Source organism: Alligator mississippiensis, chromosome 14 (genome assembly GCF_030867095.1).
Source record: "Alligator mississippiensis isolate rAllMis1 chromosome 14, rAllMis1, whole genome shotgun sequence".
NCBI lineage: Eukaryota > Metazoa > Chordata > Crocodylia > Alligatoridae > Alligator > Alligator mississippiensis.
This window is the reverse complement of record NC_081837.1, coordinates 208,954-223,602: the sequence shown is the minus strand read 5'-3', so window position 1 is coordinate 223,602 and position 14,649 is coordinate 208,954. Positions and strand designations below refer to the sequence as shown.

Sequence of the window (14,649 nt, the reverse complement as noted above, 5' to 3'; positions counted from 1 at the left end):
TGCATTTGTGTGTAATACACTCCATCATTAGCACAGTGGTGTCTCTCTCTGTCTCCATGGCGATACTGATGCTGATTCCCAGCACTGCAGGCACGACGAGCCGCGCCGCGCAGGGAAGACGACACCTCTGCTCGGTGCTGCCCTCCTGTGGTGCTGCGTATGAAAGGCATGCCCTCAGTGCTGCCCTCCTGTGGGTCGCGCTCCGCATTGCAGGCAGGAGAGGAAGGCGGAGAAGGGAAAAGGGCGGGGCCGCCGGCGCGTTTCTACCGGGGCTTCGCGGCCCGGGGACCCTGGCACGTCACAAAACGGGCCCAGTGCCGCGGTCCGCACCTTCGCGCTGGGCACGGCAGCCAGGAAATTCAGCCGGAGAAATCAAACCAGGCCCGGTGCCGTCGTGCCGTGCCGCGCCGCGCCGTGCTGCACAGTGGCATTGCAGCCGGGCGAGAAGGGCCCAGAGAGATGCAAGCGGCTCGGTGCGGTCGAGCTGTGGGTCTTGCAGCACATTGCAGCCGGGTGGGAAAGGCGGAGAGAGAGGAGGAAAGAAGGCCTCGCTCGCTCGCTCGGGGCATCACTAGAGCAGTGAGCGCGGCCGGGACAGACACACGAGTCACGGACATTCATTCCGGGCCGGGATCGGAGGCCCGCCTTTTCATTGGCCAACTGGAGACGTGAGGCGATTGGGTGGAGTGGCCGCATGGGCGGGGTTAGCGTCGCCCCGCCCTTCTTCGTTCTCCTTGGCTCTTGCCAGAAAGGGGCGGGTCCAAGGCACCCCGCCCCCGTCGCATTCTGATTGGCTGCCGGGCCATGGTGGGGGGTGTGCAGGCTTCTGTGCGCCGATTGGTCCAACTCGGATCCTCAGCGGCCCCGGTCGGCTCGTTGTGTCTCCTGTTCCGGGCCCGCTGCGCCCGCAGCCCACGTCCCGGTGCAGCCCCGCACACCCGGGCGGGGCCGGAGAGCTGCGGCGGCATGTTCTGGCGACGTGCGGGTGGTGCGGGACGCCGCGTTCCCAGGGCGCGGGGCCTGTCGGGCTCTGGTCTGCGGTGGGGGTTGCAGCGTGAAGCTGTTTGATTGTCCCGGGGCCCCTTTTCTCTCCGCCTGCCGCCTGGGCAGCCTCCCTGTCTCCTCCATGTGATTTTCTCGGCCTTGAAACCCCGCCTGCTCCGCGCAGGGAGTGCGGCACGGAGCCGGCTTCGTTCCGGGTCGCTTTCTCCGCGCTCCAAGCCCCGCTCCAGCCCCAGGCGGGCGGCGCCGAGCCGGCTGGGGTGCCCGCCCGGGTCTCCCCGCCGCAATGCCCGGCGCGGCCACAGGAGGGCGGCTCTGAGCAGGGAGTGGTCTCCTCCTGCATATGAAGGCAAACCCGGCTCGGTACTGCCCTCCGGTGGTCGCGTCGGGGCATTGCAGCAGCAGGTGAAAGTGAAGGCCAAACCCTGCTCAGAGCCGCCCTCCTGTGGCCGCGCCGGGCATTGCGGAGGGGAGACCCCCCCTCTTGTGGGGGGGCGGGCTGGGCTGTTCTTTCCGTCACGTGGGACCAGGCACGCGGGGTTACTGCCCTCCTTCTTGGGGGCAGGCAGTGTGTTCCCTGCCCGAGTCCCTGGCACAGGCCTGCGCAGGGCGCGGGGACCGGCGGAGAGCAGCGGGGAGGGCGCGGGGAGACTCCCGTGCTGGCGTGGAGAGAGCTGGAAGAATGCAAACACACACATTTCAATAAACACGGTCTCGACCCAGAAAAGAATCCCCAGAACCAATGTCTTCTCACTTGGAAAACAGTGTGATGCTGTGTGGGACTGTGGTGAGTGTTTTGGGAGGACAGTTGTGCTGATTATCGGAGGCCAGTTGGGAACTTTTGGGGGGAAAAGAGATTTCTGTGGGCAACTTGATTGTTGCTTTTGTCCCCCAACTTCTCCTGCAAGTGCCTGTGGCGACATGGTGATACTTGTGTGGAAAGCGGTGCGGCGAGCCGCGGAACGAGGCCGGCTCCGTGCCGCCCTCCCTGCGCGGCAGCCACCCTGCGCGGAGCAGCCGGGCTTTAAAGGCAGAGAAAAGAAAACCCTGCCCTGTGCTAGTGCCCTACGATTCAACACGAGGTTTCCAGAGGAGAGAGGAGGGCAGAGAGAGGGACAGCGGCTCGGGGCGCCGCGCCTCCAGCTCGGGCAGGCGGGAGGTCAAGGCAGACAGAGAAGAAGAACACAAGTTTCGCTCGCTGGCTCGGGGGTCACTCGGGCAGGGCCGGCGGGCGGGGCAGGCGGCGTCGCGCCGCGCCGCTCGGGCCGGACACGCGAGTCACGGACATGGATTCAGGGCCGGGGAGCGCAGCGGGGCCGGGATCGGAGGCTCGTGTTCCCATTGGTTCCTGTCAGGAGAGCGGCGATTGGCTGCTTTTGGGGGGTAGGGGCCGTGCCGCTCCGCCCTGCTTCGCTCTGATTGGCCTCTGTCTGAGGAGGCGGGTCCAGGAGCTCGCCCTCCTTGCTCGGATTGGGATTGGCTCACGGGGATGGGGGTGTCGGCACTCCTTTGTGTGCCGATTGGTCCAGCTCCGATCCCCGGCGGCGACGTTCGGCCGCTTGTCTCTGCGGCCGGCGCGTGCCCCGAGCAGGGTGGGAGCCGGGGGCCGCAGCGTGAGCGCGGCGAGGGGCAAGCCCGCCTCCCGCCCGGGGCTGTGACAGGGATGTGTGCGTGTGCGTGCAGAATACACCCCATAACCACCGTAGCCATCCTACTAGTGTCTGTCTGTGGCCGTCCATCTCCCCAACAGGGAAATGGATGGAGGTGTTCACACAGCAGTACGTCTGCATATTGCTAGATATTAATGGCTGGATTTCAACACATCCCCTAGGTACGGTGTGCGGCCCTGGACAGTACTGGGGCGGGGGGCGGGGGCGGGGGCGTGAACAAGGACACGCTGCTGTCGGGGCCGCCGTGCTGCGCTTCCCCCGGCGCCGCAGCCGGGGCTTGAAGGCGGAGAACGGGAGAGCGCGCTCGGTGCTGCCCCGCGGTGGCTGAGGCCGGGCACTGCAGCGGGGAGGGGCGGGCGGCTCCTGAGCACGGCTCAATGCTGCTCTCCTGTGGGCACGCCGCGCACTGCAGCTGTTGCCGGCCCGGACACAGCGCAGGGAGGCAGCAGTGCCGCCGCCCGGCCGCTCCCTCCGCCGCTCGCCCCGCGCCTGCGCCGTGTCGCCTCTCCCGCCCGCCCGGCCGCTCGCCGAGGCGCCAGGCCCAGCCCGGTCTCGTGCCACGGTGGGGGGAGGGGCGTTGGGGGGGGCGTCGTCTGCACCGGGGCCGGCGAGCGGGGCTGTGCGGGCACGTGGGCGGGGTCGTGGCGGTTGTGGGGGGTGAGTGTCATAGATGTCATAGACATTCGGGCTGGAAGGGACCCCGGAAGATCATCGAGTCCAGCCCCCTGCCCAAAGGAAGGGCAGGAAGTCAGCTGGGGTCATAGGATCCCAGCAAGATGAGCATCCAGTTTCATCTTGAAGGTGTTCAATGTAGGCGCTTGAACGACCTCCGGGTAGGAGGAGGAAGAGGAAAGGAGGGTAGAAGAGGACGAAATGCAGCAAATAAAGGAAGAGGAAAGGGATGAGATGGAAAGGGAGGTGACGATGGAAGAAATAGAAGGGTGTTTGAAAAAACTGAAGACAAATAAAGTACCAGGGGCGGATGGGATACCGGGGGAATTTTTCAGGAAGTTTTGGGGGTGGGTGGGGACAGACGTTAAGGAGGTGTTTAAAAAGATGATGGAGAGGGGAAAGGTAGGGGAAGGGTTCGCAGAAGGGGTGATAATAGTATTATCTAAAAAGGGGGAGAAGAAGAGTTTGAAGAATTGGAGGCCAATCACGTTTTTGAACGTGGACTACAAGCTGTATATGAAAATGTTGGCGGAAAGCATGAAGGGGGTATTGGCACAGGTGATAGGGGAAGAACAGATGTGTGTGGTGGAAGGAAGGAGGATAACACACACACACTGGGTGGTGAGGGACATAATAGAGTACGGGAGGGACAGGAACTGGAATGTAGTGGTGGGAAACCTGGATTTGGAAAAAGCACATGATAGGGTTAGGCACGGGTATGTGTTCAGGGTGTTGGAAAAGATGGGTTTTCCAAGAAAATACATAGGGTGGGTGAGGGAAGTTTACCGGCGGGCTTTCAGTAGGGTGCTGTTAAAGGGGCGTATGGGGGAGGAGATTAAAATAGAGGTAGGGGTTAAGGCAGGGGTGCCCGTTGTCACCGGGGCTTTTTGTGTGTGGCATAGAGGCGGTAGGAAGGAAGATAAAACGGGACAACCAAATTCAGGGGATAAAGGTACCAGGGGGAGGAGAAGTGAAAGCGCTGCTATATATGGATGACTTGACATTTTTGGTGAGGGACAGCAGGTCAGTGAGGAGGGTGCTGGAGCATATGGAAGAGTACGGAAGGGCAGCCGGAGCAAGGTTAAATAGAGAGAAGAGTACGATAAGGGGAATAGGGAACTGGGAGGGTCTGGAGGAATATGGGTTGCAGGTGGTAGAGAGAGGACAAAAAATATTAGGGCTAAGTTTTGAGAAAGATGGGAAAGGGGAAATAGCGTGGGGAGAAGTGCGGGGACGGGTGAGAAAGGTGCTGGGAATATGGGGATGGAGAGGTTTGTCAAAGATGGGGAAGGTAAAGCTAACCAAGTCGGTGAGTTTACCGCTCCTGCTGTTTGTAGGGTGGGTATACCCTCCATCGTGGAGGCAAGCGAGGAGGATACAAAGGGAGTTGTGTGTGTTTTTCTGGGGAAGTAAGGGAGAGAGGGTAGCACGTAGGGAGCTTTATAAAGCGGGGGAGCTAGGGGGATGGGGGTTTCCAGAGGTGGAAACGTTCATGTATGGGCACGGGGTAGCGGCATTAGTCAGGGAGGCACGGAGAGGGGAAGGAATAGCGGGGAAATGGGTAAAATACTGGGGAGGGAGAGTTTTGAGGGCATGGGGGGTATTCGGAGAAAGGTGGACAGGCGTGTGGGCAGGGAAACCATCACAGCACGTGGATAGGCTGGCGGCATTCGTCAGGGCGAAGGGTTTGGTGAAACTGGGGACGGAAGGATTACAAAAGGCGAGGGTAATTTTCAAAGCAATTAGGGAGGAAGATGGGTTAACGGACGTGGGGAATTTGGCATGGGAACAGGTGAGAGAGGTGTGGAGGGGAATAGAAGACGCAAGGTGGAAAGGGTTTCACAGGGAAATAGCATGGTGTACAGAGAGGGGGGCTGTCAGTCAGAGAAGTGTTATACCGAGGGAGGCTGGTGAGGTCGGCAGAACGCCCGAGGGAGTTCTGTACAAGGGAAGAAACGGTGCGTCACGTGTTGTGGGAGCGCGCGTTCGCAAGAAGGGCATGGGGAAGAGTCGGGAAGTTTCTAAGGGCGATCGGGTGGGCACAGGGGGTGTCCTATGAGAGCGCGGTGTACGGACTGGTGAAACAAGGAGGAAGGCAATGGGAAGTGCGGGTGATTTTGATGGGCATGAGGGTGGCCTTATGGAAAGTGAGGTGCTTGTTGGTAGGGAAGGAGGTATGCTTTACACAAAGGGCATGCTTACAGCTGGGGTATTATGAGATTAAGGACTACGTCAAGGGAAAGGGAGAAAAGGGCGAAGGGAGTAGGGCATGGCAAGGCGTTCGGTGGCAGGAATTATTCCGGCTGGCCTGGATAGGGTAAGGGTAGGGAAAGAAAAGAAGGGAGAGAGAGGAGGGAAAGGAACTGCATCGGGAATCAGGGAAAGGGAAAGGTGAAAACGGAAAGTGGGGAAAACAGTAGTACTGAAACAAAAGTGATTTGTGTACGCTATAAATAACGAGGTGTGGAAAATGTGTTAAAGGCAACTAAAAAGAAGGAAAATACGAGACCACAGGGAAAGATTGTGTAAAATAATGAGGATGCATTATAAATGTTGAAAGTGTCCCAAGAACCTGTATGAGAAAAGAGCAAAATGTCTTGTCTTGGATGGAATTGATGATTATGTATAAAGAGGATCTGGTGATCCAATTGTGAAGAAATTGTGATGGAGAAAGGAGACGGGAAGTTCCCACGATTGTGTCACGTATGAGATTGTTACTTGTGAGACATTGACAAAAGGAGGCGGTGTGGAGAGAGAAATATCGATTTTATATTTTCTTAATTAAAAAAAAAAAAAAAAGCGTGAGCGCGGCGAGGGGCAAGCACGCCTCCCGCGCGGGGCTGTGACAGGGATGTGTGCGTGTGCGTGCAGAATACACCCCATAACCAACGTAGCCATCCTACTAGTGTCTGTCTGTGGCCGTCCATCTCCCCAACAGGGAAATGGATGGAGGTGTTCACACAGCAGTACGTCTGCATATTGCTAGATATTAATGGCTGGATTTCAACACATCCCCTAGCTACGGTGTGCGGCCCTGGACAGTACTGGGGCGGGGGGCGGGGGCGTGAACAAGGACACGCTGCTGTCGGGGCCGCCGTGCTGCGCTTCCCCCGGCGCCGCAGCCGGGGCTTGAAGGCGGAGAACGAGAGCGCGCTCGGTGCTGCCCCGCGGTGGCTGAGGCCGGGCACTGCAGCGGGGAGGGGCGGGCGGCTCCTGAGCACGGCTCAGTGCTGCTCTCCTGTGGGCACGGCGCGCATTGCAGCTGTTGCCGGCCCGGACACTGCTCAGGGAGGCAGCAGTGCCGCGAGCGGCTTTGTGCGCGGTGCCGCCGCCCGGCCGCTCCTCCGCCGCTCGCCCCGCGCCTGCGCCGTGTCGCCGCTCCCGCCCGCCGAGGCACCAGGCCCAGCCCGGTCTCGTGCCGCGGGGGGGGGCCGCGTCCGGGGTGCCGGGGGCGGGGGGAGCGTCGTCTGCACCGGGGCCGGCGAGCGGGGCTGTGCGGGCACGTGGGCGGGGTCGTGGCGGTTGTGGGGGGTGAGTGTCATAGATGTCATAGACATTCGGGCTGGAAGGGACCCCGGAAGATCATCGAGTCCAGCCCCCAAGCGCTCTTCTTGAACGCCCCATTCTCCGTGGTCGTGGTCCCTTAGGGCCTCACTGACAAGCCTCCTGAGCTTGTCAAAGTCGGCTTTCCTGAAGTCAAGGACTTGCGTGTTGCTGACTGACTTGCCAGCTTTTCGGCGGATGCTGAAGGTGATCAGCTCGTGGTCGCTGTCACCCAGCTTCCCATCCATCACTAGGTCGCCGACTAGGTCCTCCCCAGTAGCCAGCACCAGGTCGAGCAGTGCTTTGCCTCTCGTTGGCCCGTAGACTTTGTGAGTCAGGTAGAGGCCATCCACACACGAGAGGAAGCTCTGCGACCGCTCAGATTTTGCTGAGCGATCCCCGCACGAGATGTCGGGGTCATAGAAGTCACCCATGACAACCGTGGTCCTGGAGCATGCGGCCTCAGCCAGTTCCCGGGCAAACTCCTGGTCAAGCTCAGGACTTTGGGTGGGAGGTCTGTCGTAGACTCCCGCAGTTGTGTCCCCTGTGCCGTGTTCCCCACGGATTTTAACCCAGAGGGTCTCCAGCTGTCCCCCCTGGTCGCCAATATCAGCTTGCAGGGACGTGTAGCTTTCTTAACAGAGAGAGCTACACCCCCGCCCCGTGTCTCTACACGATCCCTCCTGTACAGGGCATAGCCATCTATCCCCGTTGCCCAGTCATGGGTGGAGTCCCACCAGGTCTCCGTGATCCCTCTGACATCGTCAGTATTTGCACTGAGCAGGAGGATGAGCTCCTGCTTATTCCCCAAGCTCCTGGCATTTGTGTACAGGCAGGCAAGTGCCCCCCGGGGGGCTCCTTCCTTGCCCACAGGTTTTACCAGGGCTGGGGCAGGGGTGGGCTCCCTTGAGTGCCGTGACCTGCTGGCTTTGCAAGGATTGCTCAGCGGGCCAGCAGTGGCGGTAGTGCCCCCATTCCCCAGCAGGCTTCGTTTAAAGCCTGGTGGGGCAGGTCAGCCAGTCTGGCTGAGAAGAGCCTCCTCCCCAGGGGAGAGAGGCGGAGGCCATCTCTTCCCAGCAGCTCGCTGCCTCTCTCGTCAAAGAGCGGGTGGTGGTCGTGAAAGCCAAAGCCTTCCCGACGACACCAGCGCCGCAGTCTTTGGTTGCCCACGTGGATCCTCCTCTCCCTCCTCGGCCCATAGCCTGAGACTGGGAGGATGGACGAGAACACCACCTGTGCCCCCAGACCCTTGAGCCCCGCTCCCAAATCCCTGTAGCGCCTCATGCCCCGGCTGGGAGCGCTCCGAGCCGTGTCCTTGGTGCCCACGTGAATTAGGAGCATGAGATAGTGGTCTCTTGGTGGGAGGAGCGCTGGGATCCTCTCCGCAACGTCCTGGATGCGGGCCCCCGGGCAGCAGCAGACTTCCCGGGCTAAGGGGTGGGGGCGGCAGATTGCCCCCTCAGCAGAGAGTCTCCCACAACAAGCACCTCACGTTTTGTCTTGGGGAGAGCAGGGCTGGGAGCTGCAGTGGGGCCCATGTTGCCTGCGGGAGCTGGCAACTCCGCAGGCTCTGCTGGAGCGGCAAGAGGTGCGTCCCTGTTGCTCAGCTCCGGCGGGGCAGGGGCCTTGGTGCAGCGGGCCTTAGGGCCCTTGAGCACCGTGGTCCATGCCCCTGGCTGGACAGAGCGGGAGGTCCCGGAGTCCTCCTCTGGCCTGGAGGGAGACTGTGGTCTCCCCTCCGCCTCCCGGGGGAGAAGGGCCTGGCAGTAGGAGTCCGTCTCCTGCTCGCAGTTCCTGATGGCACGCAGTCTCTGGCCTGTGGCCTGGAGCTCCTCCTGCTGGCGCGCCAGAGACCCCCAAAGGGAGCAGACCCCACAAGGGGAGGTCACCATGCTCCCAGCCCCCAGAGCCTGAAAAGGGGACAGGCAGCCCCCGCAGCCGAGAGCCAGGGACTCTGTCCGCGTGGAGCCCGGAACCAGGGGCTCCGTTGGGGAGGCCGTCTCTGAGGTGCCGGGGGGGACCCTCGGGGTGCAGCACGTGCCCGTCCATGGCATGCCTCTGGGAGGCTGGCTACGGCTGGGGCTGTCTACGCCGGGGGGTTTGCAGGCAGGGTCCTGGGCCCTCCCGCGGGAACGCCGTGCTACCTCACGCGCCGGCAGAGAAGCGTGCCTGTCTGCGCAGCCTGGTCGCGCGGCTCCCTGGGGTGCTGGGCGAAGTAGGGGCCCGCGCGGGGCTGGGGCTGGACCCGGCCCGGCTCCACTCAGCCGCCTCCTCCCACACACACACTAAGGGGTTAGCCCTCTCTCCACGGGCCCTGCTACATCCGGCTGTGCTGGGGGCAGCGGGGGGCTCCGCGGCTGCTGGGGGGTCTCTGGGGGGCTTCGGGGGCGCAGCGGGCTTTCACCCGCGCCTCTCTCACCGCTCCCGCATCTAACTGGGGCGTTTTCCCCACTCGGTTATCTGATTTGGGGGCGTTTGTATGGAAACCTTTGTGCAAATCTGGGGTCATTGGGGGAATTCGGCGCGGTTACGGGAACATTCTTCTGGAAACGTGTGGGATGTTGGCGGGTTTTTTGGTTTGGGTTTTTTTGGAAACCTGCTCATTCTCTGTCGTGATAAAGAGCCTTTTATTAAAACCTGCCTTTGTGAGGAAAAGTGGTGATTTGGTTACTGTTTGTGGAACTGTGTGTGGAAATCTGCTAGTTTTGTGTCTGGAACACGGTGTGGTAATTGTAGGGGGATTTAGGAACTTCTGTATGCGACTGGCGTGTTGTGGGACCTGTGGAAAATTGTGGGGGGATTGGGGAAATGTCGGCCTATGCGGTTCTGGTGTGTGAGGGAAATGGCGTGGGCATTTGGAAAGCTTTCTTGCCAGCACGTGATGGCTTTTGTGTGGGAAACTGGTCATTTTGCGTGGGGATTTCTTTCAGCACTCTTCATGGGAATGTGCTGGGCCGGCCCACGGGCGTCATTTCCTCCAGTGCGGTGCGGTAAGCGGTGCGTGCGTTTTCACTCGCGTGAAAGTGTCTAAGGAGGGTGTGCCCTTTCTGGCAGGCTCCTCCTCGTGCCCCCGTCCTTGGAGGCAGCGTCTCAGCGAGGGGCCGCAGCGTGACAGGAGCGGGACTTGGGGCAGAAGGGCCCCCGGGACGTGTCATGTCCTGTCTGCAAGGGTCACTCTGGGCAGCAAGACGGGTGTGCGGGGCCTGCACCCGTCCCTTGGAAGTAGCCAAGGCCCCAGGGGCGACAGGTGAGTAGGTCTTTCTGCTTTGACATGCTGAGCGGACGCTGAGCTTGTGCCTGGATGCACATCACCACGTGCCCTGCTCTAGCGCTAACACATCCAGTCTTGCCAGCTCTTGCCTCTCCTGCTGGCTGCACCCTCCCAAAACAATGAGCTGCACGTGGGCTGGCAGGGTACTGGGGCCGCACATGCCACAGACTTTGTAGTCTCCCTCCCTGTGCCTGGATGAGGCGCTGAGCACTTTCCTCTCTGCAACCTCCAGCTCCGTCTATCTATCTACAGCTCTGTATATCTGCATCTCCATATATCTCCTGCTCCAGATTTGTCTCCCTCTGTATATCTCCATCTCCATGTATATCCAGCTCCATATATCTCCATCTCTGTAGGTCTCTAGCTCGCTCTATCTCTAGTTCTAAATATGTCTACCTCGCTATATCTCCATATCCTGCTATCTCCATCTAGATATCTCCCCAGCCCCAGACATCTCCAGCTCTAAATAGATGTAAGTCTCTATATTTCCAGCTCCATGTATGTGCAGGTCTGCATACCTCCAGCTCTGTATAACACCAGCTCTAAACATCTCTAGCTCAATAGATTTCTAGATCTCTATATTTCCAGCTGTGTATGTCTCCAGCTTCATATATGTCAATCTCTGTATGTCTACCGCTCTGTGTATCTCCAGCACTGAATATCTCCAGCTGTGACTATCTCCAGTTTCATATATCTACCTCTCTCTATATTTACATCTGTGAATATCTCCAGCTTCATATATCCACCTGTATATAAAAATATCCAGCCAGCTCTGTCTATTTTCAGCTCTGCATATCTCCAGCTTGAAATATCGACATCTGTATATATCTAGTTCTCTGAATATGTCCAGCTCTGAATATCTCCTCTTCTAAATCCTTCCAGCTCTCTATATCTCCAGCTCGCAATATGTTGAGCTCTGCATATCTCCAGATATCAATATCTCCAGCTTCATCTATCTGCATCTCTATATGTCTACCCCTGTGAATATCTCCATGTCTGCCTATCTCCAGTTCTCCATATCTCCAGCTGTGACTATCTCCAGTTTCATATAGCTGCATCTCCATATATCTCCAGCTCTGAATCTCTGTATCTCTTAATATCTCCAGGTCTAAATATCTGAAGTTCTGTATAAGTGCAGGTTCCTATATCTACATTCCTATATATCTACCTCTCTTAATATCTCGAGCTCTGAATATCTCCAGCTGTCACTATGTCCAGCTCTGAATATCTCCAGCTACATAAATTTATCTGTGTGTCTGTGTGTATGTATAGAGTGTGTATATTTATGTGTGTGTGTATATATATATATATATATATATATATATACACATATATATATAGTGTATAGATATGTGTATATATATACATATATAGTGTGTGTGTGTGTATAGTGTGTGTGTGTACATATATATAGAGAGAGAGTGTTTGTGTGTGAGTATATATAGAGAGAGAGTGTGTCTTTAGATAGATAGATAGATAGATAGTGTATAGAGAGTGTGTGTATATATATATATTGTGTGTGTGTATATAGCATGTGTGTATTGTGTTTGTATATACATATATATTGTATATATATATCCATCTCGGTATATCTTCAGCTGTGTTTATCTACAGCTTCATATATCTACATCTCTATGTATCTACCTCTCTGCATATCTCCATCTTTGAAGAGCTCCAGCTTCATATATCTACCTGTATATATGTGTCCAGGTCAGTTTATCTTCAGCTCTGTATAGCTCTATCTTCATATATCTACATCTGTATGTATCTACCTCGGTGAATATCTCCAGCTCTGAATATCTCCAGGTCTAAATATTTCCATCTATCTATATTTCCAGCTCTGAATATCTCCAGCTATTAATATCTTCACCTCGGAATATCTCCAACTCCTGTATAGAGGAGTCCTGTATCCAGGACTCTGTATAGCTCCAGCTTTGAATAACTGCAGCGCTCAATATCTCCAGCTTTATTTGTCTACCTGTCTATATATTTCCACCCCAGCTCTAAATATATGTAACTGTCTATATTTCCAGCTCCATGTATGTGCAGATTGTCTAACACCTCTGCCTGGGGCAGGGATGCACGACCTCCTGGCCACAGGCTCTTTGCTGGCGGTGGACCCAGACAGGCTCATCATCAAGAGGCTGGTGCTTAGCGGTCACCCCTTCAAAATTTTCAGCAAGACGGCAGTCGTGCGGTACATGTTCTTTAACAGAGGTATGGTACTCACAGGTGGGGCAGGGCAGTCCGTGCGTCCGGGAGCCCTGCAGCTTCCACAGGGAAGTCCAGTTCATGATTGCAGACAGCTGGGCCTCTGAAACCCTGTGCTGCAGGGCTAGAGGTCGGGGTGGTCTGGCCCGCTCATGTTGGCATGTCCCAGGCAGTCCCGTAGTCTCCCCCCACTGCCTGCTGGCAGGCTTTTGCACTTCAAACATGCCCATCCCTGCTGCAGCCATGGTCAGTGTGCAGCGGGAAGCCTGGCGTGCACTCTGTACCCATAGCTGCTGTAGGGCGACAGCTCGAGCTAGCCAGATGGGCAGCATATACCTGCGGCCTGGCCTGTCTCGCATGCATCTTGTCTTCCATCTACAGAGGATGTGCTGTGGTTTAAGCCCGTTGAGCTGAGAACAAAATGGGGCCGCAGGGGACACATCGAGGAGCCACTAGGTAAGGGAAGCTTGGAGGTGGGTTGCTCTGCTTTCCTTCCATGGTGTGGGCTGGACCCGCTCACGCCCAGCAAACCCCTCCCTGACCTGGGAGAGCTGCCCACAGCCCTGCTGGCTCCCTTTGCCTAGGGACCCATGGCCACATGAAGTGCCACTTTGATGGACAGCTGAAGTCCCAGGACACGGTGCTGATGAACCTGTACAAACGCGTCTTTCCCAAGTGGACGTATGACCCGTATGTGCCAGAGCCGGTGGCGTGGGTGAGAAACGAGGAGCCTGCCCCCGTGCCAGAGGTGGACACGGAGTAGCTCTTCGGAACCCGCGTCCAGGATTCCCGAGGAGTCTCCTGGGTGCAGGCGTGTGTTAGCGTAGTGCCTTCCCACGCTGCTGCAGCCTCCGTTGTATCTATTTCAATGGCAAATATACGGTGCAGCCTACAGAGGTCCTAGCGCTTGGCTTATTTTTGGGAGGTGGCTGTTGTGTTCTCAGGTGTGGCAGCTTCTGGACTTTGCAGGCTGTGCTCGCTCTCTCCTTGGGAAGTTTGAAACCCCACAGATTGCACCAGGACACCTGTGCGTCCTCCTGTTTTCTTGATATGTTAGGAAGGAGCCCCAGCTGGCTCTATCCTGCCGGAGCCCAGGCTCTCATTGTAGGGGAGCTGGCTGGTCTCCAAGCTCTGTGGGCATGGGCTGTGCACGGGCCTGGCTGCCAGAGCTCTCTGGCTCCGTCCCCGGCTTTGGCCTACTTTGGACGGACAGGGCAGAGCAGGGCTGCGGCATTACAGGTTGTGCACGCCCTGCAGGGAAGAGCTCCCCCTGCTTCCTCAAAAGCCAGGCCCTTTTGTGCTGAGTGGCCTCTGGTTTACGAGTAGCTGGAGCTTCCCTGGTACAAACAGCAGCAGCGCAGAAATGCCCGGGCCCTGTGTCCCCTCCCTGGGGCAGGTGGCTCCACAGGCCACTCGTTTCCTGCAGCTTCTTTGCCCCAAGCTCCGATGAGCCAGGCCAGGGAGCCCAGGTCCACATTTCCTCCACGCAGCATGATGCAGATGTCCCTCATCTCCGGTGCATCTGCTGGGATGCCGGGGAGAGCACAGCTGCCACCCCTACCCCGGCCGGCCGTGGGCTCAGTCAGCAGCTTCATCCCCTCCCGCACCAGCTGTGGGGCCTCCTGCAGGGCAGACAGACAAATGACTGATTACCCCGACAGCCGGTGCCCACTCCCCACTTTGAGTTAGGGGTTCAGTGTCGGGGTTGGCTCTCGCTCTCCTCTGAATTGCCCCGGGCAGGCGCAAACCACCTCTGCTAACGTGAGGCTGGGGGCACCAGGCAAGATCCTTCCACGCTGCTCGCAGGGCACCGAGATGGTCAGCATGTCATCCGCGAGCTCCCTGCTGGCGTGGGCTCCAATGCGGGTTTGGATGCCGCCTGCGACGGTGGTTGGGGGTTTGTTCCCTGCTCAGCTTTGACCGGCAGCAGACGTCTGCGTTGCAGCGCTCGGCAGCAAACGCTCGCACGTCTGGTCTCAAAGCCTGCGCTCTGGAGAAGCCAGGAGTGCCCGTCTGTGCTTCAGCCCCCGTGTTTTCCAGTGGCGCCCCTCACTCGCGGCCCACAGCCCCCCCTGTCTCACCGGTGTCCCTCGCTCCCAACCCTCGGGACCTCATTTTTTCAGTGGTGCCCCTCACTCCTGCCTCAGCCCGCACTGCTCCAGTCCTGCACTCCTCGCACAAACCCCCCACTTCTGTCGATGCCCACCGTCCCGTCCCAACCCTCAGCTCCTTGTGCCCCGCGGCCTGCCTGCTCTCCCCCAAAAGAGCCCTCAGGCCTCT

General features: G+C 58.2%; 1 protein-coding gene across 1 annotated transcript; it reads left to right on the top strand.

Annotated features, from left to right (window-relative positions):
• The first annotated feature begins 12,206 nt into the window (after nucleotides 1-12,206).
• Nucleotides 12,207-13,265, top strand: LOC132244787 (pre-rRNA-processing protein TSR1 homolog). The gene is made up of 3 exons (XM_059717245.1): nucleotides 12,207-12,375; nucleotides 12,751-12,825; nucleotides 12,954-13,265. The coding sequence occupies exons 1-3, from the start codon at nucleotides 12,237-12,239 to the stop codon at nucleotides 13,130-13,132; spliced, it is 393 nt and encodes a 130-aa protein (XP_059573228.1). The 5' UTR covers nucleotides 12,207-12,236; the 3' UTR covers nucleotides 13,133-13,265.
• Nucleotides 13,266-14,649: the final 1,384 nt, after the last annotated feature.

What these genes read in the sequence shown, in the direction of transcription:
- LOC132244787 (XM_059717245.1), top strand. Translation starts at nt 12,237, where the DNA reads ATGCACGACCTCCTGGCCACAGGCTCTTTGCTGGCGGTGGACCCAGAC. An exon ending in GTACATGTTCTTTAACAGAG is followed by an intron (nt 12,376 to 12,750) that starts GTATGGTACTCA and finishes TTCCATCTACAG; the next exon opens with AGGATGTGCTGTGGTTTAAG. An exon ending in ACACATCGAGGAGCCACTAG is followed by an intron (nt 12,826 to 12,953) that starts GTAAGGGAAGCT and finishes CCCTTTGCCTAG; the next exon opens with GGACCCATGGCCACATGAAG.